The sequence below is a fragment of the Triturus cristatus genome, chromosome 3_2, assembly GCF_964204655.1.
Source record: "Triturus cristatus chromosome 3_2, aTriCri1.1, whole genome shotgun sequence".
Lineage (NCBI taxonomy): Eukaryota > Metazoa > Chordata > Amphibia > Caudata > Salamandridae > Triturus > Triturus cristatus.
The window spans coordinates 1,214,227,475-1,214,243,989 of NC_140584.1; the positions used below are offsets into that span (position 1 = coordinate 1,214,227,475).

The 16,515-nt window shown below is 48.0% G+C and overlaps 1 protein-coding gene across 2 annotated transcripts in view; it reads left to right on the forward strand.

Moving 5' to 3' along the window:
* The window catches only part of LOC146859480 (uncharacterized), a 187,619-nt gene that overhangs the window by 74,620 nt on the left and 96,484 nt on the right, over window positions 1–16,515 (forward strand). For both annotated transcript variants that reach the window (XM_085650209.1, XM_085650208.1), the window contains exon 4: window positions 14,829–14,936. In XM_085650209.1, coding sequence (XP_085506335.1) covers window positions 14,829–14,936 — 108 coding nt within the window. The remainder of the gene's footprint in view (window positions 1–14,828; window positions 14,937–16,515) is intronic.

The window sequence follows — 16,515 nt, forward strand, 5'->3', positions numbered from 1 at the left end:
TTGCAACTCCACGGGTATTTGTGCCTTGATGTGTACAGGCTAATAAAACAAGGCCCAGATCTCTGAGCCAATTTCGATTACACCAAGAAATATGTGTTTCCTGTACACATAATATTTCAATATGTAATTGGCTAATTATTTTTGCAAAAAGTTTCCTTTTTTTGCGGTTATTTAGCCCAGAAATATTAATGGTACACATACTGTTTTCCTTTTACACATCATGGCATAGGCGTACCCGCCGTCGCCACTACATTCACCACAGTCCTTTGGGGCAACTTGGTGGTGTGACGAGCAGTGTGCGACCAACTTGTGTTCAAATGGTAGACAAAAATTCACGAGCCAAAATCTCGGACAGAAAAAAATGAGTTTGCCCTTGAAAAATTACTTTTAATTTCGCGGGACTAAGAAGAAAAGCCTGAGCGCCTTTAGCTTGAAAGCCAGAGATCAATTGTCGCAAGAGCCATCGCTTCTCTACAGTAACCTAGCAAAAGTCAGGTCGTACAAAACAATCACACCCCATGGCCTTGCGCTTTTTATCCGGTCTAGCTAGGTCATATACAGCTTCTCTAGCTAGAAAATTATTAAATGAAATAAGAATTGCACAAGGTCTCTGATCAGTTAGTGCACCGCTTTTATTGCGGATGTTAAAGGGGAAGCGGTGGGCTCTTTGAATTTGTACTTGCCAATCCCATTGTTGAAGTTCTGGAAATGCAGCAGTAAAAAGATCCACCACAAATTGACGGACATCACCACCTTCTTTCCCTTCAGGAATATCAAGAATGCGGAGATTGTTCCGCCGAGTGCGATTTTCTAAATCTGTTAATTTCCACACCGTATCGTCCTTCAAGGATTTGAAGGTTTCTGTAAGTGTTTTTTGGGCAGTTAGCTCATCTTCTAATTGAGAGATTCGAGTTTCAGCCTCCCCCATTCTGGTAGAAAATCAGAACATGACTTGGCAACTCTTCTGATGGAGTTTTGAAGTTCGCGAGAGGCCCCCTGAGTTCTTAGACTCTCAGATCTGGTTTCTTCTCTGAGGGCCATGATAGTTTGATATATAATTGGGAGCGTAATTTCATCTTTGTGAGGATCCATTGCCTTTCCATTATCAACAGATAGAACCTCTACTGGATTCATATTGCTGTTCAAAACTGGAGAAAATGAATAATCCCATGTCATTAAACCGGCTCCATCCTGATTTGAGTTCACTGATGCCTTGGAATTAGACATGGTGGTGGTGCGCTCTTGACCCAACAATGTTCTATCGCTCTCCTCATCCCCATGTAAGCTACTGCCATCACTGTTATCTGCGCCAACACCTGACGCATCATCGGAAGAATAGGAGTAGTCAGAAAGTGAATAAAACTTATCACCCACTTCCTCATCTTTATAAGCCACCGGTGCATCAACACTGAGTTTTGCTGAGCATATCGGATCAGTAGAAAAGGAGTTACTCGGACAGTTCTTAGAGAGGACTACAAGGTCCATAATGAAACTGGGTTGACACACTTTGTGTCCGGAGATGTCCTTACTCAAACACTTCTCAGAAAGAACTACAGGATCCGTAATGCAACTGGGCTGACACACTGGAAGCGTAGATTTGTCCAGAGTTACTATCAGCCAGAGAAACTTCGCTGGCAGGCACCAATATCCCCTTGACAGCAACCTCAGTTATTTCATCCACCCCATGACTCGGGAGTCCTCCAGCTGCAGACGCAACTGTCAAAATAGAAGGCTCATGCGGCATCGCCTGAGGTAAGGTTAAAGCCAGCGTTTTCTTTGGCGTTTCGGATTTGTCTTTCCCCTTTCCGTCATGTTGCTTTTCACCATGAATTTTTAATATAGCGGGGACAGTTTTAACATTATTCTTACTTTTCCCCCCCAGCTGGAGTACTTACGGGGCCACATTTTCCCGCACTAGTCTTAACAGCTGAATTAGAAGTAGATTGTTGATGTTCAACAACAGCTGAATTCCCTGAGGGGGGGCCGCGGTACTTTGATCCTCGCATTCCGACCTTCGGCGGCATATCGCCAAGCAGATACACAGTACGTGCAGATAAGGCTGCAGTGCCGAGAGTTTTCCAGGGCGCCAGCAGAAACGGCAAAAACGGCGATATCCACCGATTTGGAAGCCAGGATTGCCAAATCATCCGGTTCAGAGTTTTTTTTTTTTTTTTCCCGAGGGGCTTAATCGAGATTTTTACCGGGGTTTAAAGTTGAGGAGAAGGAGTATGCATCCGTAGGTAAGGGCGAGTCAGCTTACACAGCCCCAGCAGCGGCCGCCATCTTGCCTCCTGCCGTATTTCCCACCTTATTCTAAGCTGAATATAGTTTTTGGCATCTTTTCCCTGGCCTCTGAGACTAGCTCTTGAAGGTATAGTGATAATGGTCTGCATATGTCCAGTGGGTGTGCCGTTATCGGGATCAGTGTTGCATAGCTTTGAGCTGCTTCATTGCAAAACTCCTGCCTCAGCAGTTGGAAATGAGCCTCTTCCCCAGTGTATAGCTACTCTGCTCTTTGCTGTAAGTAAGGGCTGTGAACCCCCTGATTGAGGCGGACACATCCTTTACATAACCCATTGATGCAATCCGCGGGGAGGGTGGGATTTCTCATTTCGCATATGTTATTGTATGTGATTTGCTAGAATATCACTATTACCAGACTAACTACAAACTCACCTGCGGAGCCTTGCCACGCTACTCCATTGCCGCCATCGCCGCCACCGCCAAGGGTCAAACGGACACCAGTATCTTCCGCGTCGCCGCCCCGGGACTGCAATTCCCGGCAGCCTCAGCGGCGGCGCGACGTGGTGACGTGCAGCAAGCGCCAGGAGGCGCATAAAACCACAGAGGGACCGGCGGAGCGGGGGGGAGCAGCCTAACTACAAACTCACCTGCGGAGCCTTGCCACGCTACTCCATTGCCGCCATCGCCGCCACCGCCAAGGGTCAAACGGACACCAGTATCTTCCGCGTCGCTGCCCCGGGACTGCAATTCCCGGCAGCCTCAGCGGCGGCGCGACGTGGTGACGTGCAGCAAGCGCCAGGAGGCGCATAAAACCACAGAGGGACCGGCGGAGCGGGGGGGAGCAGCCTAACTACAAACTCACCTGCGGAGCCTTGCCACGCTACTCCATTGCCGCCACCGCCAAGGGTCAAACGGACACCAGTATCTTCCGCGTCGCCGCCCCGGGACTGCAATTCCCGGCAGCCTCAGCGGCGGCGCGACGTGGTGACGTGCAGCAAGCGCCAGGAGGCGCATAAAACCACAGAGGGACCGGCGGAGCGGGGGGGAGCAGCCTAACTACAAACTCACCTGCGGAGCCTTGCCACGCTACTCCATTGCCGCCATCGCCGCCACCGCCAAGGGTCAAACGGACACCAGTATCTTCCGCGTCGCCGCCCCGGGACTGCAATTCCCGGCAGCCTCAGCGGCGGCGCGACGTGGTGACGTGCAGCAAGCGCCAGGAGGCGCATAAAACCACAGAGGGACCCGCTTCGCGGGACGCGTGCGGGACGCGCCGGGCTAAGCCCGGGCAAAGGGCGGGCCGTCTGTGGCCGTCAGGGGCCAAAGGAGGCCGGGCCGGGCCATACCCCTTTCCTCCTAAACGCAAACGAGTCTAGGAGGATGCCCTCTCCAGGACCGTGCAAATCCACTGCCAAGGAAGGGGGCTGCAAGGCAGGGTCGTTGGACAAGTACTTCAAACCTACTAAAGAAGATGTAGGTAAGGAAAATTCATTGGAGAAACGCAGGGCTGAGCGGCGGCGCTCCATTGATTCAATGAAGAATACGCCCCTGCCAGAGATCATCCCGTATCCCATTACCCAAGAGGATGGCATGCCCCCACTTAGCCTAAAACCTCTGACCCCTGAGGACTTCCCTCTCTTATTGCGGGACACCCCCACTTCCCCTGAGTTGGCCCCTGGAAAACTCCTAGATATAACCCCTTCAGGGTCTTGTTCTACCCCTGTTAATCTGGTCACACAAACCCCACCTCCGCATGCAGCCAAGAAAAGTAAGCCTAAACAACGAGTTGAGGTAGAGTTGCATAGGCCCCCACCGAGTAAACGTAGTAAAAAGTCAACGGGGGGCAGGGGGAAAGCCAAACCGTCGCATCTAGATTTCGGAAAAAAACACACACTTGTACCCCAGCATGGGAGGGATAATAAGATTGCCCCCACTGCTCTTCTCTCAAAGGTCTCTAGTCCAACTAGAGCTACTATTCTAAACATCCCAGTGGCTGATACATCTAACTTTTCTACAGCTATAGGGAGCTTAGAATCGCTACTGCGTTCTCTTCTACAGCCCATTAGCGATAGTTTGATTAAAGTAGAGAGTAGGCTCACTTTATTGGAAACAGCTCTTACTAATCTGAACATCTTAGCTAGTAAGCAATCCAATAACACGGGACCTTATCCCTCCGCAGGAAACCTTACTAAAAAAGGAATCACGAAGGGTAATAACAAAGTCTCCCCCCAGAGTGCGACTACTGCCCCTCCTTTGCAACCATTAACGGCTGTCTTAGACCAGGCACCGCGCTGCAATGTATCTAATAGGCCCAGAGAGACAATGAATTCTGCCTCTCAAAGTTCCCATTCGGGGACTATTGACGGCAATCTAGAAGTTGGTGGTATCTCTCTACCCTCCCCGGGTCGGTCGGCTCCAAGTCCACGGAGACCAGACTTGCCGCCAGAGGCTAATAGTCTAACGGTGGTCCTAGCAGGCGTCCCCCGCCTAAGACTAGGGGAGAACGAAGATTACCAATCACTAAAATATAAGGTCATTAAATGGCTGAATTGGAATCGACCCCTACCGTCCCATTTTAATAATGAGATTATTATGGTAAGAAGGGTCCCCTGGTTAGGTAAAACAAGGAAATCAATAATAGGGGACTGTATCCTGACAAGCTTTAAGGACCCGGGCACTGTGCGGCACATTTGTAAAGGAATAAATAGGTCACTGGACTCTACTATCCAGACCATGCCAGTATCCTTTTTTTTCCCCCCTACCCATATGCACCACATCCCGACACAAGATGAGTGGGTGAGGGTGGAACACAGACATAGATACAGGGATCAGGTACAACGTCCAAATCTTCAAGTGCAGGACAGGCCCTACTTCCATTTTAATCGTTTTAATTGCCTGAATGGTTTGGATGGGGTTGATTGACTCTCTAGTTACAAGTCAATGGCTGTGGATAGTGGTATTTGCAGTTTTGCAGCGTGAATCTTTCTGGATTCACTATGCTGTGCATTATTCCGCGATCTTGTGGTTGGGTCCGGATTCGTAGTCTTTCCTTTGTTTTTTTTTTTTTTTTTTTTTTTGTAGCCCAGGTGGGCGTCGACGTCCACCATTTGGTGCACCTCCCGTGACGTCGTCGTGCTTCGAATTGGATGGGCCACTGAACAATCTGGCTGTTTTGGATAACTTATTGGCCCATAATGTTATCAACGCCCTTGGAACTCAGATTGACACATCATTGGTGGAGAATGTCCGCAGTAGTCCTTTTGATTTACCGGCCCCTACTGTTAGTACTACGTTAGTATCCCCGATTTCAGTGGAGCCCGGAATTACACTTTTCAATTCTCCTGGTCCGGCACCTAACACCTCCGGATTTTTGAGACTAATCTGCTGGAATATCGCTGGCCTCGCCAACAAACTGGAAGACTTGGACTGGGTAAATTACATCGAGTCGGGGGACATATGTATGTTCCAGGAGACCTGGGCCAGAGAGGAACATGGCCATCAGGGCTACATGTCATTCTCCATTCCAGCGAGATGGGAGGGCAAAGGCCGGCCGTCAGGAGGACTCACTACTTGGGTTGCATCCCACCTGGGTTGTGTGGCAACTCGGATGCCGACCAACTCTGAGGACATCCTTGCAATTTCTCTATTATGGCCCAACCGAGTTAAACTGGTGCTCATTAACATATATTCCAGGCCAATGGGGAATGCAAAGGAATCGCCGACCATAGATGAACTCTCCACTTTTCTAACTGACCTATCGAGTGACTCATATTATGTTGTGGGAGGGGATTTTAATTCTCACTTTGAGCCACTCCCTGGTCTATTGGATGGGTTATCATCTGACGAAGAAGTTAAATGGTCAGTCCCTATGGTGGAAGCCCCACCTCCAAAGGCGTGGACCCCTCTAGCGGTGCAAATCACAGCCCTCACCCTGAAGTTTGGACTCAGAGCTTGTAATGGGCGTATAAAATCTGATATACCCAGTAAAACCACCTACAACAGGCTGGGTAGAGAGTCCCGCCTGGATTATGTTTTGGCTCAAATAGCGAAGTGGCCGACAATCCAGGACTTCAGGGTGATGGATAGGTCTGATAGCGATCATAACGCACTTGAGCTCGACCTTGTCCATCCTGGCCCCCAAGCACCTTTGAATAATGTGGTAGAAAACACCCCTGTACTTCTCCTTGAAAACAACCGCAGAAGGATCAGGTGGGAGCACTTGGCCTCGAGCAAGAATAAACTCCCTAGGCTCTATGATGGGATAATTCCCATTTTGGAAACTGTGGGTTGCTTGGACGCCGAACCATTCAACAAAGACTCCCAGGGTAAATTATACAAAGCCCATGAGGAACTCATAAAAGCTGCGGCACCCCATCTCACTTGTAGTCCGCGAAAGGCAAAAGGGGGGCGTCCAGGAAAAACACTATGGTATAACCCGGCCTGCAGAAGGGCAAAAACAGAGCTCCTCAAACTAATCAAGGAGGGTCTTGGTGGGGATACCCTAAAACAATGCAGGCGAGTTTATAAGAAACTCACTGCCCACGCTAAGGCAGAATGGGAGGAAGAACAGTGGGAAAAACTCACTAAGGCACTAGCAACCCAAGACCATCGGTTGTTCTGGAGGATCGTGAATGGGGGGTCGGGGAACTTAAAATCGGCACTAGAGCCGAATATTGCTCCTGGGGTGTGGCAGGCTCACTTTCAGACTCTATATAGCCCTGACTCGGAAGAATCCCCTGTTGCTGATGCGGTAGGCTTCCCGGATTACGAGGGGGAGCTGATAACACTCGGTGAAGTGATTGCTGCCATTACAGGACTTGCCCCTGGAAAGGCGCCGGGACTGGACGGACTACCAGGGGACTTGTTTAAGCAGGAACCTGCTGTATGGGCCCCTTATCTTACCGCCCTTTTCAATGGAGTTATTGGTGGTATGGAGATCCCTAGTACTTGGCTGGGGGCTGAGGTGGTCCCTATCTTTAAAAAGGGCTCACCTCTCCTCCCAGCCAACTATAGACCAATCAGCTTGATAGATGTGACGCAGAAGCTGTTTGGTAGGGTGATGTTGAATAGGCTACAGGACTGGATCGAGGAGGTGGGAGCCCTTAGCCCTTACCAGGCGGGATTTAGGAGGGGGGTATCCACAGTGGACCAGGTTTTTAGATTGAACCTGGTCTACTGGCGGGTAGCAAAAATCGAGGGCGGTAGTTTGTACACAATTTTTGTGGACCTACGGGCCGCTTTCGATTTGGTGCCCCGGGGGAAACTTTGGAGCATCTTGGCAGAGATGGGCGTCCCCCCGGACATCCTCTTGATCTTACAGAGACTGCATCACAACAACTATGCCCGAGTGAGGTGTGGGAGGGCGGGGGAACTGACTGACAGATTCCCCGTTGACCGGGGGGTAAGGCAGGGCTGTGTATTGGCACCGACCCTGTTCTGCCTCTTTGTCAACGGGGTAATCGCCCATTTGAATGCCACCGAATACACTGATGCTCCGAAATTGAATGGCAGCAGGGTGCCCGCAGTTATGTTTGCGGACGACACCCTGCTGCTATCCAAAACCCCTATGGGTATTCAGAGGATTCTCGACTCCTTTGTGGCCTTTTGTAATGATAGGGGGCTCGAAATCAACGCGGCAAAAACCAAATATATGGTTCTGAACCCGAGGCAAAAACTTCGCCCAAACCCGCAATTGGGAGTTGGACGGCTGGAGAGGGTGACTACCTTTGAATACCTTGGTGTGACTATTAACGAGACCATGACCTGGGGATCCCACCAGAGTAGGGCAAGCCTCAAACTCACGCAGATCACTGGGGGTATTGCTCGTATGATGAACGGTTCATCATACTGTCCATTGGGGGCATTGATCCAGATATATAAAGCCCAGGCTCGGGGAGCAATAATGTATGGGGCGGAAATATGGGGCCACACATCCTGTAAGAGTCTGTCATTAGTGGAAAATAAGTTTATTAGACAGATAGCCGCACTCCCTCCCAGTACTCCGCTCCTCCCCTTGAGGCTAGATCTGGGCCTACGACCATTAGCTGATGAAATAAGCTTGAGACCTCTAGCATTTTGGCGTAGGCTGTGGAGCAGTATTGATCTTGTAGAATACAGGGCGGAATTGGCTGAACTTTTGAAAGAACCAATGGCGCTCAGTATTCCCTGGGTCAAAAACATCCAAGCCATTTGTGTGGGAATAGGGCTCCCCGACCTATGGAGTGACCCGGCGAGAGCCGCACCGAAAATATCCAAAAGGTCCCTGGCTAAGGTTTACCATGAATATAAATTAGACAGGGCTCAAGCTACCCAGGCAGAAGGGTCCCTAGCTTCCGTGTTCATGCAGAGCAAGGATGCCTATAGACTGGAGAGGGTGCTGGATTCCATCTCCCCCGTACTTACCAGGAAGCTGTTTCTCCAATGGAGATACGGCACACTGCCGTTTAGATTTTTTACAAGTACCTGGTCTTCGGGTCCCACCTTAAAGCAGTGTCCAGCTTGTGATGCCATGGAAGAAACTGATTTTCACATGGTTTTCTTCTGCCCTGCCTATAAAATAGCACGTAAATACTGGCTCCTCCCCTTGATAAGGAACATGGGTTGTAGGGAATACGCACCAATGTACAGAATTTTAAAAACTGATCTCTCTGGCCCAATTGTTTTCGCATTAGCAAAATTCCTGACTAATGTTTGGCATACGCGCAACAGAATCTTAAAGGCGTTAGGACCCCTATAAATGTTTTTTTTATCTCTTACAGAGCTTAATATGTACATTGTACTCATGATCGTTTTCACTTTGATAACTGTTGTTTAATAACTTTTTATCTCAAATTCTGAATTATTTATGTATTTTATGCTTGTATATATTTTATCTGTGCTTTTATGGTCATCTGACCGAAATAAAGCTATCAAAGTAAAGTATTACCAGACTACGAATTCGCTATTTAAAATAGCGCAATTTGTTATACCTGCATCCAAAAATTATGAATCTTCCTTGGCTCTGTAGGGGATGCAAAAAACATATTTCAGACACATAATGGCAAAACACAGTCCAATCCTGTTATTTTGTCCTGAGGAAGACCTGTTTAAAGTCTTATTGGGGTCAACATGTCGCCTGATTAGCTCTTGATCACTCAGTGATTGTGGATATTATATACCCCAAAACCAATGTCTGTCTGGGAACTTGATTAATTTGTTTCTGTGAACATTGTTTATTTTGTATAATTGTTTGTGCACTCTTCACTTTCTGCACTGTTTCCTTTGCATGTCTCTTACACCATGCGGCTTCAGTTAAAAAATGTTTTAGTGGGGTTTCTTAGTCCTGCTGCCAGCTTCTGTACTGTGCAGGGGTTTAATGGGGGGCGGAGGGAGGAGTCCTAGCTTTGTTGATGAGCTCCTCTGTATCCAAACGTTGCTCCTCCTTAGACTTGGACCATATAATAGAGCTTGGTTAGGAGGGTGAGGAGGGTCTTGATACTATTACTGTTCGTTTCCGTTTTTGTGATGAATACCGAGCCCCTCGTTCCTGGGATTGCAGACTGGTGCTTTCCAGGCGCACAGGTCTAGTAAAGGAAGATATTACTTTGAAGCTCTGACTTATTGAGTCAGCGCCCCATGGATTTTATTTGGTACAAATGAGCTGTAGTTTGTTTGATGGCGCGGTTGTACTTGAGCGCAGGAGCAATGTATTTGCGTCGGGCTCCGTTTTCCTCTACTGACATTCGGCTTTACTCAGACATGGTTTAAGTGTTCTAAGGGACTCTGAAAACCATGAATTGTGGGTTTTCTTGGACCTTTTAGTGTGTGTTTTTTTGATTTACTGGACTTACTTCCTCAAACATCTTACTCAGAAGATTAATGAGGGAGCATAAAATATAACTATGGATCATCTCCTACACATAGTGTCACCGTGGCTGAGAAGAGTCTCCATGGTCATATCCGTGTTGAGGGAAGCCCATTCTCGACATATGTGAAGGGTGGAAATGGTATGTGGTGGATTTTCTCCGTTTAGAGATATGGAAAGTTGTCTGAGACGGTGATCTGGCCATGCTATTGACTTTACATCCATCGCCCGGAGGCCAGGATAAGATACAAGGTGTGGCCGTTTCTGTACATTGGTGCTCCTAGCAGTTGTCATCAGTCAAAGCCCTTTAAGGGATTGCATAAAGCCTATAGCTGGCTCCCTGTACTCTCATCTATATGGAGACTGAAGTCTCCCACAGTTAGTAAATTGTTGTTATCCAGGTATTTCCATTGATTAAAGAAACAATACCTCTAATTGAATCAGAATTAGGTGGCCCATAAATTACGCCAACTGTGAATGAATTGAAGGCAGAGGTTGGTTTTTATTGATACCTGGAGGCACCCAGGTACACAAAGATGAATGACTGTGTGGCTGCCCCAAGCGGCACATCTGTATTATAGACATACAGCTGTAGTATGGTGAATGAAACATACATTTGCATGGGTACATGCATGTCTACCTTAGAAACAACCCTTGCTTGCTCTGAGATGGTGAGTGGAGCCATCTCTGAACAGGCTGCATGCCAATGAACAAGTAATTGGAATCTGTTGCCTCCCATTTCATGCATCTATTGGCCCCACCAACGGGAAGCCACAGATTTTTCAAGACTTATCTCAGAAACAGGAGTGTCCTTGTTTTCATGAGAAACCAGGGAGAAGCCAAAGGATGATAGGGGATTCTATTCGGGGGAACAGATTCGGTGTCATTAGAGCTGCCACCTTCATCGCCCTACAGCTTAGGCTAAGGGACTCATCATAAAAGACCAGAAGTGCTTTAAATAAGTTCTGTGAAACTTTTTTCCTGAACAATGAATTTACTGTGTGCCAGATCACCTCCAGTGAAGAGGCAGTGGAAATAGACAAATGAGGCACCTATGTTCACTGTGAAGGGGTGGTGCTGGAATGGAGAGCTCCTTAGAAGAGCAAGCCTTGAACTATGAATCTACCGTCTGTCACTGGTGTACTCCTCTGCCCACATGATCTAAGGACTGGTAGGCAGTGTAGCAAGGAGTTCTGAGCTGAAGCGGGTATTCCATTCCAGGGGCGATGGGGAGGTGAAATGTGCGGTCTAGAAACTGGTGGCTGCTGTTGGAGATCCTTTAATCATTTGTGTCTGGTTGCTGGACATTAAGATGTGGCGGACCTGTGCAGTACCTTCCTGGTGCTCGCAGTGGTTTAAGAGTTAGATTCTTTTTATTTTTAATTGGATGAATCTTTTGATAGGGTTTGTAGTCTGTGCTTTAGTTTGATGTGTTTTCTGTTCTTCAGAGTGTAAACATAATATCAGTTGACTCTGTTTCCCGCCTTTGTCTCTACCCTTTGTGCATTGTAAGAGTGTGAAAAGCTGGCTTAGTATATGGTGCACACTTATGTAAGTGTAGCACCCTGCATCAATCCAGACAACCCTAATGGTGATTTTAGTGGTCTTAGACAACCCTGGAAAGCTTTCTAAGTGGTAGCTGTGGAGAGCAACCTTCAGGCTTAGTCCAGAAGGATTGTAAAGCAGCTTGTTTTACCAGAACATAATCTTATTGATATAGATTAAGTGAAAAAGAACCACACAGTGTATTTATAAAAATATGTATTTATTATAAGACTCTCGCTAACACATACAGGTATCTCCTAGCCGGAGATACACTCAAGGCACACAATACTTTTCAATTCAAACAGGTAAGTAGGACGTAATACACAGTGGTCACCGGGGGGGGGGACCAAACCTTATACTAGAATAGTGGTATGAGAACCACAAGTCAAGACTATTCCCAGAAGACGTAGAAATGGCGGGGACCCAAGGAACCACCCGAGGTAAGGAGCCCCGCGGAGGTCGTGTGCAGAGTGGCAACACGACTGCAAGATCAATTCAAGTCAATGGGTAAGTTGCGGTTGCAGTTTTAAAGAAGTGGACCCTGAAGAAACCCAGTGGAAGACAGAATGTTGGAGAGCCCCCCCACCCATGGATACCTTTGGAACCAAGATACCTGCCCCAGGGAAGCCGGGTGCATATTTGTGGGGTGACGTCGGAAACCGCTGTCGAATCCGGTGGAACCTAAAGGTGGATTCAGGATGAGAACTACCTGAAAGCAGATGGGACAGAGTCTATGCCACTTGGAAGTGACCAGGAGGCACGGAAGACGAATGCCCACCAATGTCGGGTGCTACAGGAGAGTTGACCGTGACCTTGGAGCTGCAGCTGTGAGGATCAGGCGACGCTGTGGAAGACCAGTAGCCGTTCACGAGCTGCCCACGTCGGATGTCGAAAGTTGAGGGATCGGTGTCCGGGAGCAGCAACAAGCCTTGGCAACTGCAAACAATGTGGAAAGCAAAGAAGGTGCAGGGTCAGGACCAGCAAGTTCCAGGAGACTCACCACAAGCAGGGAAGTCAGGGCAGGCCCCGAGCAATCAGGGGAGCTCAAAGTATAAGAAGATGACCCTCAACAGGGCCCACAGGCCAGAGGCACTGGAGCCAAGAGAGGACCTCAAGCATCTCACCAATGAAACAGGCCCAAAATGCAAGTGTTGCAGTGAGGACGAAGATCTTGTTCACTGGAGATGCCTGAGGTTATGGCTACCAGGAGCCCAAAGATCTTAGTGGAAGGAAGTCAACAAGCCTTTGCAACTGCAAGTTGACGCGGTGCACAGGGGTTCGGTTCCTGAGGCTCTGACGAGGGATACTGGCCTTAAACTTGGTGAGAGGACAGGGAAAGCCTTGAGGGGGCGTGAAGAACCACCACTTGTATTGCTGAGCCTTTCGGAGTCCGTGGGAGCTCAGGGTCAGCAGACCAGTAGACTTAGTTGCGGTGCCTGCAGATGCAGGGAAGTGACTCCTTCACTTTAAGGGAGATTCCTTGAGGTGTTTAAGATGCCCACAGGCCTTGGAAAGTTCCTGTATGGTGTACAGGCATGGATATTGAAGCAGACAAGCAGGGCAACGAGATCAGGAGCAGCAGGAGTCTTCCTAGTTGCAGCCTTGATTCCCAGAGCGAAGTCCAGAGTGCCCAGACAGTCGAAGAAGAAGTGGTGTCTGCAATGAATCTTGTCCCACGACGAATCTAGGGACCCACCCTCATGTAAGCCCTTAAGTACCTTAGGGAAAGGGTTGGGATGATTCAGGGGTCCCTCCCAAAGGAGGGGCTGGACAAGGGGGAGGATACTCCCCTGTCCTTTGTCCAGTTTCTCGCCAGAGCGGGAGCCAACGGCTTCCTGAACTGGTTTGAACTGGACTATGCTTGGAGGGCACCCATTGTGCCCTGCACGCAGACTATGTGGCGCTGGCAAGCGCTCCCACCTTGCCCCAATACACTAAACCCTGTCTGGGAGGTTGTCACACCTGTATGATACCTATTGTTCTGCCTTCCCCTGCCCAAGCAGAAGCAGGGCAGAAACATGTCTCTGGTCGTAAGCAGACCTGGCTTGCTGTCCATGTCCGGGGAGCACAGAGAGCCTCCCAAAGGAGCTTTACGGTGCATGGAATCATACCTTCCACACAGCCTACGTACGGTGTGGGGGTATGATTCCAACATGTTTGATACCCAACATGACAGGATTTGTTACGGCCAGTGTTTAGATGGCCACCACGTAATGACACAGCGCCCCTCTATATGTTATTTGTCTGTCTCACAACCCGGGAGAATGGACTCTGTAGGCTATGGGGGTGTCCTGCTCATGCAGGGGCACCCTCACACTTATAACCAAGCACCCTGCCTTCAGGATTGAAAGGCCTGCTCTAGGGGTGACTTATAGCTTTTAAGTGCAGTGACCTTAGATATAGTGAAACCTATATCCTTAAGTGGTGCTAGCACCAGCTTACACAAGCTTCAATGGTAGGCTTGTAGTTACAAATTGAGTGGTCTCCCATGGGTGGCATAAAACATGCTTCAGCCAATGGGGGACCCCTGTTGTACCTATGCCCTTGGTACCTTAGTACCGTACACAAGGACTGATGAGTGTAAACCAGTGTCCAATTTGGGATGTACCTAAGTACTTACCAAACCAATTTAGGGGAGAAAGCAGGATCCCAGTCAGACTAGTCAGAAACAGCTTCATATGAAGCAAAAAGTGGGGGTAACAATAAAAGCAGATCCTACTTTCCTTTAGTTTTGACCTGTAAATTCGGAACCATAACATTAATAAGCCAAACCTTAACAATGCTATTATTGTGTTGAATTTTAAGACTAATGTTTTCTGTGTTGTATCACGTGTATATTTTGTGTTGTCTGCATTATGTTTCTTTTACAGTTTGTCTTATATTTGCTGTTTTATCAAATGTAGGATTGTTTTATAGTATTACTTCATTTTTTGTTGTGTTTGCTTTATGTTGCTTGTGTTTTTTTGGCTATTATCTGTTGTTTACCTTGTGCTTTTTGTTTTTGCTGTCTATTTTTTTGTTTGACTCGTTTGTTATGAGGCACACATGTTTTCTTATGTTTGTTTCATTGTTTATGTTGTGCAAAGAGGCAAAGGGACCTTTTACTGACACAAGAACTTTTAAAACGAGTAGGAAGAATGGGAGCAGGGAAATATTTTTTCGCGAGTGTAATCCATGTATTGTTTTCCTTTTACAGGTGACACACCTGTCAGCCCTAAAGAATCATTTAACTCGGACAGTGATGAAAAGCTGAACATCCCTCGGAGCCTGGATGGAAGAGGGAGAAATGGTCATGTCATGACAGGTAAAAAGGAGGGAACGTGATGTGAGCTGCTCTGGAAAGACTACATCACACATGGTCCCTGCACACCAGAGAAGGGGAACTTCCCCATCAAAGAGAGTGAACATCCCCATTCCCCCCCCCCCCCCCCCGAGAACCTCATTTCTCATATTTACTTACAACAGTATCAGATAGTGGAGAATGGTTAATGTGACTCCGGGGTGGAAACACTGGCTATTGGATGCAGATGTACTCGGTAACTTTATCACTAGATCACCATTATTTGTAGCATTGTTAGTTTAAACACACCCTTTTTAGGTCTCGCCTGGCGTTAGCAGCCATGTGAGGGCCTTTTGTAATCGGTTCAGATTGGAAAGCTTGATGTGCACGCGTACGGACGGACAAAAAAATGCGCACGGACAGACAGATGTGCACACGCACTCGCCTGGAGAGTCCGACGCCATCTTGGTTTACTTTGGTTCTCATAGAAATGGGGGTTTGTTGCTTCTGGCTGCAGACCAGGCATGTGAGCACGAGGCTTCTTGCCAGCGCGCCGGAGATGCACCTTAACCCTGCGTGTAAACATTGCTGCGTCAGGTACCGAACACTCAGACCGCTCTGCCATGGGCTTCTATCTTGACCCGCTGCACCCTTATAATTACAGGGGCGCCGTAGCTCTGGCAGTGTGCCTTAATTCTGATTCCTGGGAAGCCACGCCCTCTGCTATTTCAGTACCTCAATCTTGAGCTGCAACCTCCTCTACTATTTCAGTTCCGGAGCGAGCATAGCTTCGGCAGTGTACCTCAATTCTCACATGCCATACACTCTGCTCTTTCAGTACAAGGATGCACAGCGCCATATTCTCCTGTTTTAGGTTCGGGCGCGCACAACTCTCTCAATGTGCCTCAGTCCTGAACTCTTAACCCTCTGCCATTTTTGTACTGAGACGCATCCTACCCACCTCAATCCAGACCCGCCGCACCCTGGGCTCCTACAGTCCCGGTACTCCGGCAGCTCTGCCAATGTGTCTCAATGCGGACTTGTTGCATCCTCTGCTGTACAATAGAGGCACACTCACTTCAGACAACGTATCTCAATTGGAACGAGCACACAATCTGTTACAGAACTACCACACTATGCCAAAGTACCTCGACCAAGACCAAAAGACTCTAACCAAAAGAACACGTTTGGTCAGAGAATAACTTTTCTGGGTGTATTTATTATCAACAGCATAAAGTCAAAGCATATGGATAGTTATTTACAAATGCATACACAAATATTTTGGAGCCAGTACATAGTAAGCTATGCATCAAATTACCCGCCATCCAGCCCTCGCCCCCGATATAAGCCCCAACATCACAGTGGTTGAATGTACCAAGAGGCAACACAGAACAAACAAGCATTGAAAATGCAGTAGGTCTCGCCTTTCATTAAGTTAAAGCCATTTGCTTTGCTAATGGTATTGTATAGCAAAGCAAATGGCTTTAACTTAATGAAAGGCGAGACCTATTGCATTTTTAATGCTTGTTTTTTGCTGCTTTTGTAATTATGGCTGTAACATAAATTAGACAAAGTCCTTGTACGTCCCCTTTCAAACCACAGG